Source organism: Bison bison, unplaced genomic scaffold, assembly GCF_000754665.1.
Source record: "Bison bison bison isolate TAMUID 2011002044 unplaced genomic scaffold, Bison_UMD1.0 scf7180017864367, whole genome shotgun sequence".
Classification (NCBI taxonomy): Eukaryota; Metazoa; Chordata; class Mammalia; order Artiodactyla; family Bovidae; genus Bison; species Bison bison.
In genome coordinates, this window is record NW_011494939.1 from 5,780,565 (window position 1) to 5,796,111 (window position 15,547).

General features: G+C 51.9%; 1 protein-coding gene across 1 annotated transcript in view; it reads left to right on the plus strand.

Annotated features, from left to right (window-relative positions):
• The window catches only part of ECE2 (endothelin converting enzyme 2), a 32,767-nt gene extending 18,500 nt beyond the window's left edge, over nucleotides 1-14,267 (plus strand). Inside the window, exons 3-20 of the mRNA XM_010855693.1 lie at nucleotides 125-211; nucleotides 564-699; nucleotides 910-1,125; nucleotides 1,575-1,699; nucleotides 1,815-1,961; nucleotides 2,111-2,176; nucleotides 6,112-6,300; nucleotides 7,277-7,419; nucleotides 7,705-7,819; nucleotides 9,116-9,226; nucleotides 10,576-10,674; nucleotides 10,776-10,853; nucleotides 11,351-11,454; nucleotides 11,632-11,742; nucleotides 11,868-11,935; nucleotides 12,144-12,334; nucleotides 12,428-12,523; nucleotides 13,206-14,267. Coding sequence (XP_010853995.1) covers nucleotides 125-211; nucleotides 564-699; nucleotides 910-1,125; nucleotides 1,575-1,699; nucleotides 1,815-1,961; nucleotides 2,111-2,176; nucleotides 6,112-6,300; nucleotides 7,277-7,419; nucleotides 7,705-7,819; nucleotides 9,116-9,226; nucleotides 10,576-10,674; nucleotides 10,776-10,853; nucleotides 11,351-11,454; nucleotides 11,632-11,742; nucleotides 11,868-11,935; nucleotides 12,144-12,334; nucleotides 12,428-12,523; nucleotides 13,206-13,382 — 2,259 coding nt within the window. The 3' untranslated portion in view covers nucleotides 13,383-14,267. The remainder of the gene's footprint in view (nucleotides 1-124; nucleotides 212-563; nucleotides 700-909; nucleotides 1,126-1,574; nucleotides 1,700-1,814; nucleotides 1,962-2,110; nucleotides 2,177-6,111; nucleotides 6,301-7,276; nucleotides 7,420-7,704; nucleotides 7,820-9,115; nucleotides 9,227-10,575; nucleotides 10,675-10,775; nucleotides 10,854-11,350; nucleotides 11,455-11,631; nucleotides 11,743-11,867; nucleotides 11,936-12,143; nucleotides 12,335-12,427; nucleotides 12,524-13,205) is intronic.
• Nucleotides 14,268-15,547: the final 1,280 nt, after the last annotated feature.

Below are 15,547 nucleotides of genomic sequence, written 5' to 3' on the forward strand. Positions count from 1 at the left end.
CTGGAGGGAAGGGGCCCCGCACTTGAGGCAGGAGGGGCCCGGCCGGGCGAGGGGCGCCGGGGCAGGGCCGTGGGCGCGCAGCCCTCTCTGCCTGACCTGGGTCGGCGCCCCGACTGTCTGGCAGATGGTGGAGTACAAACGCGCCACGCTGCGGGATGAAGACGCTCCCGAGACCCCCGTAGAGGGCGGGGCCTCCCCGGACGCCGTGGAGGTGGGCAAGGGGGTCTTCCCTGTCTCACCAGGCCCCCCAGCCCTGGCATGACGCCCGGCACACCCAGGAGCTCTCTGGGTTGCCCTGGAGGGTCACTTGCCCCCACCTCAGCTCCGTCTCTGGCCTCTGCGCTAGGACTATGGGTGAGGCGACTCTAAGCCATGACGTTGCACAAAACAGGCTCAGGGCTCAACTCAGCCTGCCTCGTTGCCCCTGTGCCCCAAGTTAACCCTGTTAGCAGTCTTTGCTCCATGGCTCTGGAAACTGCCTGGGCCTTCACCCTCCAGGAGGACTTCTGTCGTCCGGTCGCCCACCTGAAGCTTGCTACTCCAGGTCCTCCTCTGTTCCCCAGGCGGGATTCCGGAAGAGGACCAGTCGCCTCTTGGGGTTGCACACCCAGCTGGAGCTGGTCTTGGCTGGTGTCTCTCTACTGCTGGCTGCCCTGCTTCTGGGTTGCTTGGTGGCCCTGGGGGTCCAGTACCATAGAGGTAGGTACTCCCACTCCTGTCACTAGCCCTCCTAGCTGTGGGGACTCTGGAGGCTGATGGCGGGAGACCTCAGCCAGCTGTCCTCTGGCCTCCCAACCTCCCTGTTGGGAGGGAGGGCCTCATGGCCTGTCGCAAAGCATTTGCCTCTCCCAGACCAACTGACGGTCCCCTACCCTCCCCACACCCCACCCCTCATGTCCCCTGCCGCAGACCCATCCCATAGCACTTGCCTCACAGAGGCCTGCATTCGAGTGGCTGGAAAAATCCTGGAGTCCCTGGACCGTGGAGTGAGCCCCTGTGAGGACTTCTATCAGTTCTCCTGCGGAGGCTGGATTCGGAGAAACCCTCTACCTGATGGGCGTTCTCGCTGGAACACCTTCAACAGTCTCTGGGACCAGAATCAAGCCATCCTGAAGCACCTGCTTGGTGAGTGGGCCTACCAGGGAAGCGTTGTATCAGGTATGTGCTTCGTGCCAGCACAGGGCTCGGCATTTAGTAGGTACTCAATAAATGTCCAGGAATGAATAAGGGGATGACTGCCAGCCCTCCTGGGATAGGGATGCAGACACTGGGGGCTCCTGAATGGTGAAGTTGGGTTGAGGGAGCAGATCTCTGAGGACAGTGAAGGAACTCTCTGAGCACTGAAGCATCGCTGAGGGGTTGTAGACACCAGGGAATCTGTTGGGCTTCGAGATCTTTCAGAGTCTCCCTGGACAAGGGATAGGAAGCTCTGCTCTGCTGTGGTTGACAGTCTTCCCATGTCTACATTAGGAGCAGTGCCCCCTTGAGAAGACAAGGAGAGGGATCAAGCACGGATCCAGACCCCTCTCAGCAGTTAGCATGGTTGCCATCCAGACCTGTGTTCTCTCTGACAGAAAACACCACCTTCAACTCCAGCAGTGAAGCTGAACGGAAGACGCAGCGCTTCTACCTCTCCTGCTTACAGGTGGAGCGCATCGAGGAGCTGGGTGCCCAGCCACTGCGAGACCTCATTGACAAGGTAGGCTCCTGGGGTAGGCTGTGAGTGGGGGAGCAAGACAGGCCTTGGGAGAGGATGTGGCCCCAGAGAGCTTTGGGGGCCTTGTGCCAGAGGTGCCACCATGGTCTCCACTCAGATTGGTGGCTGGAACGTTACGGGGCCCTGGGACCAGGACAACTTCATGGAGGTGCTGAAGGCAGTGGCAGGGACGTATAGGGCCACCCCCTTCTTTACTGTCTACGTCAGTGCCGACTCTAAGAGTTCCAACAGCAATATTATCCAGGTACTGGGCTGGGGAAGGGTGGGGAGGGACTTATGGACTATTTGCTGAGGCCACACTCCCTTCCCCTGTGATGGGCTGGCTGGGGTGGCCTCCCTGCACAAGAGTCCAGATTTCAGGGGGAGGGCTCACTGCTTATCTTACTATTGCAGGTGGACCAGTCTGGGCTCTTTCTACCCTCTCGAGATTACTACCTAAACAGGACCGCCAATGAGAAAGTAAGGAGGATTCTCAGAATATCCACCCGACACCCTTGTTGAGTTGGGCTGATCCCTGTTTACTTTTCCCTTTGCTCAGGGTCAGAGTGGGGAAGGTGAGCCCATCCTGTCTCCCAGCCAACCCCCTTTTTTTTTTTTTCTTTTCTTTTAATTTATTTATTTTTGGCTCCACTGTGTGGGCATGCAAGATCTTAGTTCCCCAACCAGGGACTGAACTTGTGCCCACTCCCCTCAATACCCTGACTCCCCCAACACCCCCACCCCACCCCGTGCAGTGGAAGCTCAGAGTGTTGACAATTGGACTGCCAGGGAAGTCCCCCCTTCCTCCTTCTTTCTCTCTTCATTCTCCTCTCCCTGCATTCTTCCCTCGCTCCTTTCTACCTTTTCCTTCCTCCTTTCTTCTTCTCTTCTTTCCTTCTTTCCTTTCTCTTAGTTTTCCAGGAAAACACTTATAGGTACCCATTGTGAGGTGTATACTTCAAAGCCTCTGTCACAGGATGCTTTCAGTGCAGATGGGTTCATGGGCCTGGATAGCTGAGAGCAAGGCTCACAAGAGGGGCCTCTAGGGCTCAGGCGAGATCCAGCAGCTGGAGAAGTTTTCCTCAGGAGGTTGCATTTGAGCCAGGCCCTGCAGACTATCTCGGGCTGGGTGGGGCATGCCGAGTTTAAACAAAAGTGTTAAAGAAGGAAAATCTAAGGTGTGTTTGAACAACAGGAAGGGGTCCAGTTTGGCAAAGTGTAGAGCTCAAAGCAGATGAGAGGGTGGAAAGGTGGGTAGGGACTAGTTATTGAGGGGACCTGCAATGCTACACTGAGTTTACTGTATAGGCCCCAGAGAGCCACTGCATGCTCTGGGGCAAACCAGGACTGCCCCAGTGAGCAGTGCTTTGGGAAGGCAGTTTGGCTGGGTGTGAAAAGTAGATGCAAGAGAGGGAGTCTGGAGATCAGTTACTCAAAAGTGTCTGCAGTACTCCAGGCTCTGAGTCTCTGAGGACCCAAATGGAGGAAGTGGCAGAAGGAAAATCAGGAAGGGGAAGATGCAAGAGACATGCGTGTGTGCTAAGTGGCTTCAGTCATGTCTGACTCTTTGTGACCTGGTGGACTGTAGCCCACCAGACTCCTCTGTTCATGGGATTCCCCAGGCAAGAATAGTGGAGTGCGTAGCCATTTCCTTCTCTAGGGGATCTTCCCAACCAAGGGATGGAACCCTTAGTCTCCTGAATTGGCAGGCAGGTTCTTTACCACTAGTGCCACCTGGGAAGCCCCACAAGAGACATAATTAAGTCCAAGTCATGAATTGTTAATGCCTGGATGTTAGAAGAGAGGAGATGAAAGAGGAAGAGATAAAGATAGTTGAGGCTGTGTGCCAGAATGATGGTGGGATGGAGTGGTCCTTAGAGAATCTGGGGTATTTACAGGGACAGCCAGTTTCAAGCACATTGTGGGTTGGGTGTTGCTATCACAGGAAAAGACAGACTTTGAAGTTAGACCTTGATTTTAATCCCAGCTTGGCAGCTTGGTGCAAGTTGATGAAGGTCTCTGAGGCTGTTTCTTCATTTGAAAAATGGGGATCATAGCATCTACTTCATTGCGTGCTTGGGGACAGCAGGAGGGTGCAGGTATATGATTCTGTATGTGGCAGACACTCGAAGTGGGAGTTGCCTGTTTCAGCGATGTGAGTGTGAGGGAGCTGGGCACCATCTCTCTGGAGAGGTCAGCAGGCAAATATGAAAGTTGAGTGGGGTTCTGAAGAGAGTACAGGCCTGGAGGGAGCCAAAGGCTTGAGGGGCCTCTCCTTAAAAGCCTAGACAAAGGCTTAGGAGAAGTGAGAGAGAGGCAAGACTGAGACTAGAAAGAAGGAGATCCTTGTATTTCAAGAGGTGGAGGGAGGAAGAGAGACTTCTGTGGAGCAAGGCAACCAGGAAGGGCTTTGTGCTTCTTCCATTCACCCCCAAACATTACCAAGCATCCCTCAGACAGACCCTCCACTAGCATGTGGTGAACAAGACACTGCCATTCAGTGGAGAAGGCAGGAAACAGGACACATGCAGCTGTCCTGTGAACAGTTGCTGTTAGAGGAGAAGTGTGGCAATCCGAGAGTCCTTTAACAGAGAGCCAGCCTGGTCCTAGGGTGAGGGTAGGCTGTGGAGAAGAGAGAGAGAATCTAGGCAAAGGAAACGGCTGATGCAAAAGCTCTGAGAGGGGACAGGGTATGTCTTGTTGACAGATTAGAGAGGGGAGTGGGAGGGGAGAGTGGACCAAGTCCTTCTGGACAGGTTGGTAGAGTCCTGTTATACATAAACACTATGGGTCAAGTTTAGCATTGATCCCAAAAGAAATGGAAAGAGAATCTCAAAAGTGGGGAGTGGTGTGGAACAGATTTGTGGTTTTCACGTCACCTGAGTCAGGGGAGGAAGGAATTTTGAGAATTCAGGAGAGAACCACATGGTCGACTCAGCTTTTAGTGTGTTACCAGTTTTCTTGAGTAGGAAGTCTGTGATTACATCTTGGGGAAGCTGCAGCGCCAGAGGTTTCTTATCCTATCTTATCTGCAGAGTTCAGGAAAGTCTCAAAAGTAAGTCTTGGGACTTCCCTGGTGATCCAGTGTTTAGGACTCCATGCTTCCAATGCCAGTGGCCCAGATAAGATCTTGAAAGCTGCATGGTGTAGCCAATAAATAAATAAATAAAAGTAAGTCTTAAGCAGAAAGTAAGGAGGTAGGGAGAGAGGGGTGAGTTGGGGAGGGGTTGGCAAGATCACTGGTTGAGCCAAACATCCCCCTTAGTAGCTGGGATGACTGGAATTGGTACTCAGACTTCTTCTGACATCAGCAGCAAGGAAGAGGGGAGGTGGGAAAAGGGAGATACTTCGAAGTGCAGAGGATGGAAGAAGAGATGGCCTTTGGCAGTTAAAGGAGCCCAGGGTGGGGCAAAAGTGAAAGTGGTCCCTGGGAGGTCCATAGGAAGTCAGTGCTGAGCAGGGCTGAGGGTCTGTGTACAGGATTTCATCCATCAGTCAACACTATTTATTGAGCACCTACGATGTGCTAGATGCTGTGCTAGAGCCTGAGAACACAGTGGAGAACAGAGCACACAGCCCCTGCTCCTGTGCAGCTCAAGTGGCAGCTGGGGCTAGGCGACATGAGTTTGTTCTGAGCCCAGGCAGTGCTGGGGCTGTGGCCCTGGAGTCATGGAGCCTGGGCCACATTTGGACTCTGCCATCTGCTCGTTGATGGTATGAATCAAGAAGTCATGTTGTCTGTAAAACGGAACCTAGTACTCACTTTATGGGGTTGCCTGGGCTCTGGTGGCAGGGGAGGTGGGAGATATATGTAAAGCCCCAGCAGAGAATTTGATACATGTACATACATGGAGTCACTACATATTTTTTCTCTGTGTTTTTTTCCCCCTTCGAGGCCAGAAGGGAAGGCAGCAAGTCTGAAGTCTGGCAGGATGGGAGGTAGAAGGGAATGAAAGCCAAATGTAGACCAAATTTCTCCATGGGGCCCACCCAGCTGTTAAGTGAAGGCACATGGTCACTGATGGGCTGGGAAAAGTAGAAGGGCTTCAGGAAATGAGAAGGGCAGAGGGATATGGGAAGCAGGGCCACCCACTGGACAGAGCCTATTCTGTGCTAGGCCCTTTTCCAGGCCTTTGGGATACAGTGGGAAATACTCCTCTGTAACCTGGAATGGTGCTCTCCTGGAATTTACCTTTTCCTTGGGTAAACAGATGATGAGCAAGGGCACAAATAAATAAAAAAAGATCCTAGCAGATGGTGATAAGCAGTATGGCAGAAACGATGAGGGTAATCTCAGAGAGCTTATTTGAGGAAGATCCACAGAAGAAACGGTGCACAGGGGCAGCAGCTGGAACAGTCCTCTCGGCCTGCAGGACTTGTTGCTGGGCTCTGAGGATGACTTGGGGCCCCGACAGGTGCTTACTGCCTACCTGGACTACATGGAGGAGCTGGGGATGCTGCTGGGCGGACAGCCAACCTCCACTCGGGAGCAGATGCGGCAGGTGCTGGAGCTGGAGATACAACTGGCCAACATCACGGTGCCCCAGGACCAGCGGCGGGATGAGGAGAAGATCTACCACAAGATGAGCATCGCAGAGCTGCAGGTGGGGCAGGCAAGGAACTGACACCACTGGAAGGGGTCAGCCCCCAGCCCAGGCCACCCAGCTCCCCTTTGTGCTGTCTGCCTGAGACAGACAGTCCTCTCCTTGTTTCCCTGCTGTTTCTGAGCTTCCCGGCTGTACCATTGCTATCCTGGAAAGAAAAATAGTGTCCATTTTAGGGCACCCCCACTGGGCCATCCTTTGGTCCCTTTTATGTTGCCTGGGGTTGCATAGAGGGATTATGTTAAAAATCTGTAACAACTTGTACAAGATGCCCACAAAACAGTCAGAAGAGAAATGGAAGCATCCCCTGGAAGGCCCTTACTGCACCAGGTATCAACCTCTTAGTCTTTGGATTATGGAGAAGTTGGGTAAGGGGGATTCTGGAGGAGAGGCCAGGTATGTAGGGACCCTGCATGGTGTCTGGGGAGTTGATCCAACTGTTTGAAAAATATTTGAAAATCTGTAGCCCAACTAACGGAGAAGGCAATGGCAACCCACTCCAGTACTCTTGCCTGGAAAATCTCATGGACAGAGGAGCCTGGTAGGCTGCAGTCCATGGGGTCACTAAGAGTCAGGCACGACTAAGTGACTTCACTTTCACTTTTCACTTTCATGCATTGGAGAAGGAAATGGCAACCCACTCCAGTATTCTTGCCTGGAGAATCCCAGGGACAGAGAAGCCTAGTGGGCTGCCGTCTATGGGGTCGCACAGAGTCAGACACGACTGAAGTGACTTAGCAGCAGCAGCAGCCCAACTAAATACCAGAGATGGTTGTTTTCCATGTATAGTAAGTGACAGGGTTCCCAGATTGAAGCACACTTAGGCCTAAAAATGGGTTTACTTTAGGAAGGGGCCATCAAGCAGCTGGTAGCTGTTGCTGTGGTGATGGAAAGGGCTCCCAGCTCCAGTGTACCAGTAGGGGAGGGGTCTGCCGAAAGCCAAGGGGCAGGGAGGCTTGAGACTTTTTGCTCACAGGCCCTGGCACCCTCCATGGATTGGCTGGAGTTTCTGTCCTTCTTGCTGTCACCGCTGGAGCTGGGTGATTCTGAGCCTGTGGTGGTGTATGGGACGGATTATTTGCAGCAGGTGTCGGAACTCATCAACCGCACAGAGCCAAGGTTGCGGGGAGCCCACAGTGTCTGGGGTGGGGTTCAGGGCTCTGTGCAGGCTATTCTCCTAGGCTGGGGCTTCAGGGGGCCCACTGTGGTCTCTGTTCCCATACCTTGCTCCACCCCAACTTTTACAGGCAGGTGTGTGGTCCCAGGATCAGAGAGAGGGATTCTGGGAGAACGCCCATGAATGACTCTAAGGGATTCCTGTTATCTGCATGTTGGTAGAGCTGGTTTTGTGGGGGTGGAAATGGTTCCTGCCTTTATCTTATGTTCTGGTCACTTATATACCAGTGTCCTGAACAATTATCTGATCTGGAACCTGGTACAGAAGACAACTTCAAGCCTGGACCACCGCTTTGAGTCTGCACAAGAAAAGCTGCTGGAGACCCTCTATGGCACCAAGAAGGTGGGTTTTCTAACTCTGCTCTCACCTTCCAATCCAGTCAGGCTGATGCTTCACAGCCCCTGTGTGTCAGATACCATTTAATTTACATGTGGAGCACATGACTGAGATTCAAGCTAACTTAGCTTCCAGTCCAAACTCCTCCATTTTTTGGCCCATGGGACCTTGAGCATATCTCCACCACCATTTTGTCTCTTCATTTCTGGGTTGGAGAAACAGAAACTTCTTGTGGGGTTGTTATGAGGACTGAATTCACATAAGTGAAGTACTTACCAGTACACGCTATGTGTAGGCACTCAACTTTGATAATGAGAGTGAAGAAGAAAATGAATAAGTGCCGTTCTCAGTTTCAAGAAGCCCTGTTAAGTGGGGGAAGGAGATACATAAACAGACATTATATTCTGAGGTGCTCACGCTGAATGAAAGACCTTCTTTGTGATGTAGGACAGAGGTGGGGTAGCACGTTTTACCTGGGCGTGGAGTAATGGAAGGGAGAAGGGCATTCCGGGCTGAAGGAGTAGGATGTGCAGATCCCAGAGGCCAGGAGGAGTGTGGTGGTGTTGCCTGTGTTCTGGCATGACTTTGAGGAGAGGGCACCCGAGAGGCTGAGGCTGGTGAGGCTGGCCTGGGGTGATCCATAGAGGGACCTGAATGCTGTGCCTAGGGAGCCTGGCCTTTCTTTCAGGGATGGAGAACCTGGGACAGTTTTAAGCAGGGGTGTAACTGGTTGGATTTATATATTAGGTCATCTTTCTGCAGCTAAATGGAAGACAGATGGTGGGGAGTGACAGGGGAGGGGGATGAGAATGGAGTTGGACTGTCTAGTTAGGAGGCCACTGAAATCTTCAGACAAGAGATGATAGTGTTATAGGGCAGGGAAGTGGCAAAGGGTGGATGGAGGAGATGATTAAGAAGCAGAGTTATTAGAATCTGGTGATAGACTGAATGTGGAGCTCGGGAGATGCAGGAACCTGTGACTCCCAGGTTTCTGGCATGTGGGACTGAGATGTACAGCTGGGTAAGAAACATCTGGACCCCAGTGGGCCTCTGAGAAACCAAGAGGAGGAGAGTGCTGAGAACAGAGTGGGCAGCGTACATGTGCCTCCTGAGGTTTCACTGCTGGGGTTCGCATGCTTTGCAGTGTTGCTCTTCATTTTCCCTGGAGTCTGAGGGAGAGATGGCACCCCAAACCCAGGGCTCTGATGTGCAGAGCTGAGAGGGGCTGGCCCCAGAGACAGAGAAAGACCCTCAGACTGGAGGACAGAGCCATCTCTAGGGACCCGCTCTTTCCCCTTCCAGTCCTGTACACCGAGGTGGCAGACCTGCATCTCCAACACCGACGACGCTCTTGGCTTTGCTCTGGGCTCCCTCTTTGTGAAGGCCACATTTGACCGGCAGAGCAAGGAAATTGTGAGTCTTCAAGGTCCTTCCAACACTACCCTTCATTTTAGTTAAAATTCACTGCCTCTATTTGTATGTACATAAAGGGAAAAAAGGCTTCCCAGGTAGCTCAGTGATAAAGAATCTACCTGCCAATACAGGAGATGCAGGTTTGATCCGTGGGTCAGAAAGATCCCCTGGCGAAGGAAGTAGCAATCTACTCCATTATTCTTGCTTGAGAAATCCCATGCACAGAGGAGTCTGGCGGGTGTCCATGAGATCACAAAGAGTTGGATACGACTTCAGGACTAAACAACAACAGGGAAAAAACTGGGAGGGAATTTATGGTGATTACTTTTGGTGGTTGGGGTTATGAGGGATTTTTTTTTTTTCTTTTATAAGTTTTCTGTATTTTCCAAGTTTTCTACAATGAGTTATGTTACCTATATAATTAGAAAAATAATATTTATTTATTTATAAGGAGATGATGTTTGTGCTTCAGATACTACCTACAAGGATATAAGTGGCAGTGTTGCTTATAATAGGCAAAAATGTATCCTTTGTCCCTGGTCCACCCTAGTGCCCCATCCCTGTTCTTCCAGATTCTTGAAATAAGGCTGAGCATCTGGAGAGGGTGAAAAAGAAACATGATTTGTCTTTTATTACCTACAAAGATGTAAGTGGCAGTGTTTATAATAGGCAAAAATGACAGCAGCTTAAATGTCCAATATAGAGGACAGGAAGAACAAATTGTGACTAGGGTGGATTATAAGGCAGCATTAAACTGATGATTGTTAAGTGAAAAAAAAGGTTTTTTATATATATATATATGTTGCACAACATAATTCTATATTATATATGAATATCCCATCAGGGAAAGACATTAGAAATAGGTAATCAAAATGTTAGAGTTATCTCTGAGTGATAGGATTGTTTTGTTTTTTTTTTGGCCGTGCCGTGTCACGCAGGACGACCAGGGATCAAAACCTTGCCCTCTGCATTGGGAGTCCAGAGTCTTAACCACTTAGGCTGCCAGAGAAGTCCCTGAGGGATAGGGTTTTTAAATGATCTATTTTCTTCGACTCCTTTCAGTTTTCCAGTTTTCTGCTATTAATGCCTGCCTTTTATAATCAGATAAAAATCAAAGCACTATATTAAATTATAATGTTAATTCAGTTAACTTATTAGTTTTTTTGATTCATTTGGAAAAAAACCATGACAGTCCCAGTGCTTTCACGAATCACGTGTCTTTCTCATCCTCTCCGGATGCTCAACCTTATTTCAAGAGTCTGGAAGGACAGGAATGGGGCACCAGGGTGGACAGGGACAAGGATGCATTAATGTGTGTGGGAGGCTGACTTGTGCACCCTCCCTCCCAGGCAGAGGGGATGATCAGCGAGATCCGAGCCGCCTTTGAGGAGGCTCTGGGACACTTGGTTTGGATGGACGAGAAGACCCGCCAGGCAGCCAAGGAGAAAGTGAGCAGTGGCCAGGGTTGGGGCGCCATCTGGAGGTGAGGATGGAGAATACAGTTTTGGGGGGGGCCTGGGGAGGGAAATCCTTAACCTGGTCTCTTCAGGCAGATGCCATCTATGATATGATTGGTTTCCCGGACTTCATCCTGGAGCCCAAAGAGCTGGATGATGTTTATGATGGGGTGAGTACCTGCCTGTGAGTACTGAACCTTAGCTCTGTGGAGGTGGGGTGGGGCATAGGGCTCAAGCACTGCAAGGGCAAGAGGTGCTTGCTGGTTCCTTTCAGAGGCAAATGCTGGCTCTGTGCCAGGCTGCAGGCTGGACAGCAGCAGAATGCAGTGTTTACAAATAGAGTTTTGCAGTCAAACCTGTTTCTACCCAACTGTAACCTTGGACAAGTTATATAACCTCTCTGGGCCTCAGTTTCTTCATCTGTAAAAGGGGGTCCTGTTAGCACCTACCTGATAAGATTGTTGTGATAATCAAAGGAGACAGTATATAAAAAAATAAAGTACCTGCAAAATAATATTGACAAGTTATTATTTGTTAGCTATTTTACACCCATTTTACAGCTGAAGAAACTGACGCTCAGAAAGCTGCTAACTAGTAGCCAAACTGGGACTATTACCTTCTCTAATGTGTTCTCTCGCTTGTTTTCTACTTCTGACCATTCCCATAGTATGAAGTATCTGAAGATTCCTTCTTCCAGAACATGTTGAATTTGTACAACTTCTCTGCTAAAGTGATGGCTGACCAGCTCCGCAAGCCTCCTAGCCGAGACCAGTAAGAATGGGAGCTGCCGACGCTTGGGGCAGCAGGAGAGGTGGGGGAAGTTTTCAGAGTAGACAGAGGGGGATGGCAAGATGGATCCAAAATGAGGCACCAGGTTCTGGTAGGATGTAGGTCAGGCTGCTGGACATCAGGAGAGTCAGGCTCCGTCTCAGCTTCTCCCTCCCCCAGGTGGAGCATGACCCCGCAGACAGTGAACGCCTACTACCTTCCAACCAAGAATGAAATCGTCTTCCCTGCTGGCATCCTGCAGGCCCCCTTCTACACTTGCAACCATCCCAAGTGTGTCTGAGGCAGGAGGGACTGGGTGCTGGGGCCTGGGCCTGCGGGTGAGCTGGGAGCAGGGCTGGAGGTGAGATCAAGGTGTCCCTCCACCACGCCCTCACTCAACATTCCTCACCTCCCAGGGCCCTGAACTTCGGTGGCATCGGTGTGGTGATGGGCCACGAGTTGACACATGCCTTTGATGACCAAGGTAGAGGTCCACGCAATTGTGTCCTCCAGCCTAGAATTGCTCATGGCTCCTGTAAAACCTTGAGATGTTGGGAGCAGGCCCCATGGACCCTAGCTGGGAGGGGGGGTGTGCAGGGGGAGGGGTCTGTGGATGAGAGGCGATGGGGGCACTGGTGCCCCCAAGGGTTGAGTTCTGGTCTCAGTAGGATGTAAAGGTTCATTTTCCTCAGGGCGCGAGTATGACAAGGAAGGGAACCTGCGGCCGTGGTGGCAGAATGAGTCGTTGGCAGCCTTCCGGAACCACACGGCCTGCATAGAGGAGCAGTACAGCCAGTACCAGGTCAACGGGGAGAAGCTCAACGGGCGCCAGACACTGGGGGAGAACATTGCCGACAATGGGGGGCTTAAGGCTGCCTACAACGTGAGTGGCCCTCTGAGGGCTAAGGCTCACCTCTTCTGGGGGTGGGGGCAGGGCAGGCCCCAACACGCTTGCCACCCGTGTTCCCAACCCCAGGCTTACAAAGCATGGCTAAGAAAGCATGGGGAGGAGCAGCAGCTGCCAGCTGTGGGACTCACCAACCACCAGCTCTTCTTTGTGGGATTTGCCCAGGTACTGTCCTTCTGGGAGGCCAGGGGTCTGCCCTTCTCCCACTACCTCCCAGGCATGTCATTAGAAGTCCGGGGCATGCAGGAAAAGGGATTGGGAAATGGGGCTGAAGTGGGAGTGTGGAAAGTGGTCTGGGAGGGCCTCATGGTCAGCCTCCTGTGGGGCCCACAAAAGCACGTGAGGAGGCCGGAGGAGGGAGGTTTCAGGAGGCTTTTGCAGATCTCAAAGGGCAGGGGGTAGGGAGCAGGATTGATCTTCATGATGCTCCTGTGAGGTGGCTGTGGAGGAGGAAGCTCGGGGACAGAGTGGCTCGTCCAGGGGTACCCAGGAAGACAGTAAGTGGCAGACTCAGCAAGGTCTCCAGGTACTTTGCACTATGGCAGGCAGTCTCTGGGGCTGGACTTCTTCCCCTCAGACATGTCCATCCTGGGCAGCCCTGTGTCCAGGCAGCTTTGAAAGGCCTTCGAGGAATTTCAGAGGGCAGGCACCTTCTCCTCCCTTGGTGTTGATAGCAAGGCCTTGGGGCTGAGATGCTGGCTAAGCCCTCTTCTGCGTCCCGAGGCCTCCTGAGCCAAGGGGCTGGGGTGGTGGTGCCATGTGTCCCTGGGATGGCTCTGCTGCAGCTGGGGCAGGGGCCTCGCCCACACTAGACACTCTGTGTCCCCGTGTCTGTCCTGGCCTGCAGGTGTGGTGCTCGGTCCGCACACCCGAGAGCTCTCACGAGGGGCTGGTGACCGACCCCCACAGCCCTGCCCGCTTCCGCGTGCTGGGCACTCTCTCCAACTCCCGTGACTTCCTGCGGCACTTCGGCTGCCCTGTCGGCTCCCCCATGAACTCAGGGCAGCTTTGTGAGGTGTGGTAGACCTGGGTTGGGAGAGAAATGGCCAGCTCGGTTGCCGGAGCCTGGGGTATCTTGCCCAGCCAGGCTCTCTGCTCTGGGGTTGATGGAAGGCACATGCCAGCTGGGCTGTGTCCTGCCCCTCCACACCATAGGTGTGACATGAGTCCTAGTCCCTCCTCGGCCTCCACATCGTGCCTCTGCTTTGGGGGTGCCCCTGCCTCCAGCAGAGTCCCCACCATTCACTGTGATGTTCTTTGCCACCCTGCCTGGAGGAGGCCTGGGCAGGGGCCACCAGCTCCCACAAGAAGGGGTCCACCTCTTTAGGTCCCCAGCTCAGTGGGTTTGGTGGCCACAGGGCCTATTGTGCCTGCTGACCACGCAGGGCCCGACAGATGTGCCTCCCACACATCTCCCCAAGGCTTACTCACTGCTCCCTTGGGCATAGACAGAGCTCCTTTCAGCCCTGCCCCCAGTGGCGACCTTTATTCCATGTTCCTCATGCCACTGCTCCTAATACTGCTGCCAGCCCTCTCTGACGGACCCCCTGTGCTGAGCTCTTAGTGGAAGTCCAACAGCCTTTACAAACCTTCCTGTTGCCTCCCAGGGTCCCTGGGCTCAGCGGGGATGTGTGTACATGTCAGGGATGCTAGGCCCTGCATCTTGGGTTACAAGTCTTAGGGGGTGACTGATTCTCCCTGGACCAAGCAGGAAAGCAGATAGAGTAGGAAGAGTGAAGGATAGAGTCTATTTTTACAGGAAAGGGTGTGGGGAGGGAGTGGTCTTGGCCCTGGAGGACCCTGTGCCAATAAATAGACACGCATCAGTCAGTCTGTCTCTTCCTTCAGTCCTGTTTTCATTTACTCATTCCACCAGTATTTATTGAATACCTGCTGTATGCCAGGTGCTCTTCTAGGCACTCATTTATTCACTCACCAGACACAGGGGACTGAAAATTGAAACCCCAGAGAGACAAAAAGGTAGGATGAGGAGTGGCACAAAGTTGAGCCTGGCGAGTGGAGCATGTTCTCTGCTCACTGGTGGCCATGTCCCATCCCTGGCTGACCTATAGCTGGAAGGGTCTGCCGTGGCCCCCATGGATGCATGTAGCTAGGCCTGACACTGAGTCTGGGTAACAACTTGGCCAGGGTCAGCTTGGAAGGTGGGTGGCCCTTACCCTGCAGTGGAAGGCAGCCCTGGCCAAGGTAGCACTTCACTCCCTGCAGCTCGGAGCACTAGCCTCTGCTTGTGATGAGAAGACATGCGTTTCTCCACGTCCTCAAAGGCTTAGCGTTCCTGAGAGCCCCTCATCCCACCTACACATACTCATCAAGCCCTACCAGGTGCCAGGCACAGAGCCCACAGGTTTGGTGACCACAGAGCCTGCCACCCTTCAGAACAAGTGAGGGAAATGGAGTGTGCATGGAATACCTCTGTATTCCAGGCACTTCTGCTAGGAGACTCATTACTTTCTTCATTCATTCATTTATAAATGTATAGATTTATAAGTATTGGGTTGACCAAAAAAGTTTGTTTGGATTTTTTGTGACATCTTACAGAAAAATTCAAATGAACTTTTTGGTCAACCCAATATATTGATTACCAATAATGTGCCAGCACTGGTGATGCCAAGATGAAGATGATTCCTTCCCTCAGGTGACTCTTCTGTTGGTACTTTCACCTTCATGAACTCATCTGATCCTCACAGCAACATATGCTATATGTGCTCCAGTTTCCATTTTATAGATCTAACCATAATCACTTCACTGCAGTCAGAGACCTGGATTGAAATTGAAGCTCTGACAGCTATATGAGCTTCAGCCTGTCCCCTAACCTCTAAGAGTCTGTTTATCTGTAAAATGAGAACCAGAGTAAAACAGTGGAAAGGGCCCAATCTTAATTCTCTTTATAATGTAGTGTCCCCTAAAGTTTAAGTACAGGTGGGTTTATTAAATTAGGAAGGGTAAGAGTGAAGTTTTGTTAATGATTGATGGGTTCCTGGTCATGTGTCCTGCATGCTGTATCCTGTCCCAACATCAGACTGTCCCCATAAAAAGCTGTCTCTATCAAGTGACTTGGATATATGGCTGCCCGCCAAGGGAAGGAAATCGCTGGCTCCTTGGGGAAAGTGGGCTTGGGAACTCTTAATATCAAGGGAAAGCATGGCTTGAGTCTCTGCTCTGAGAACA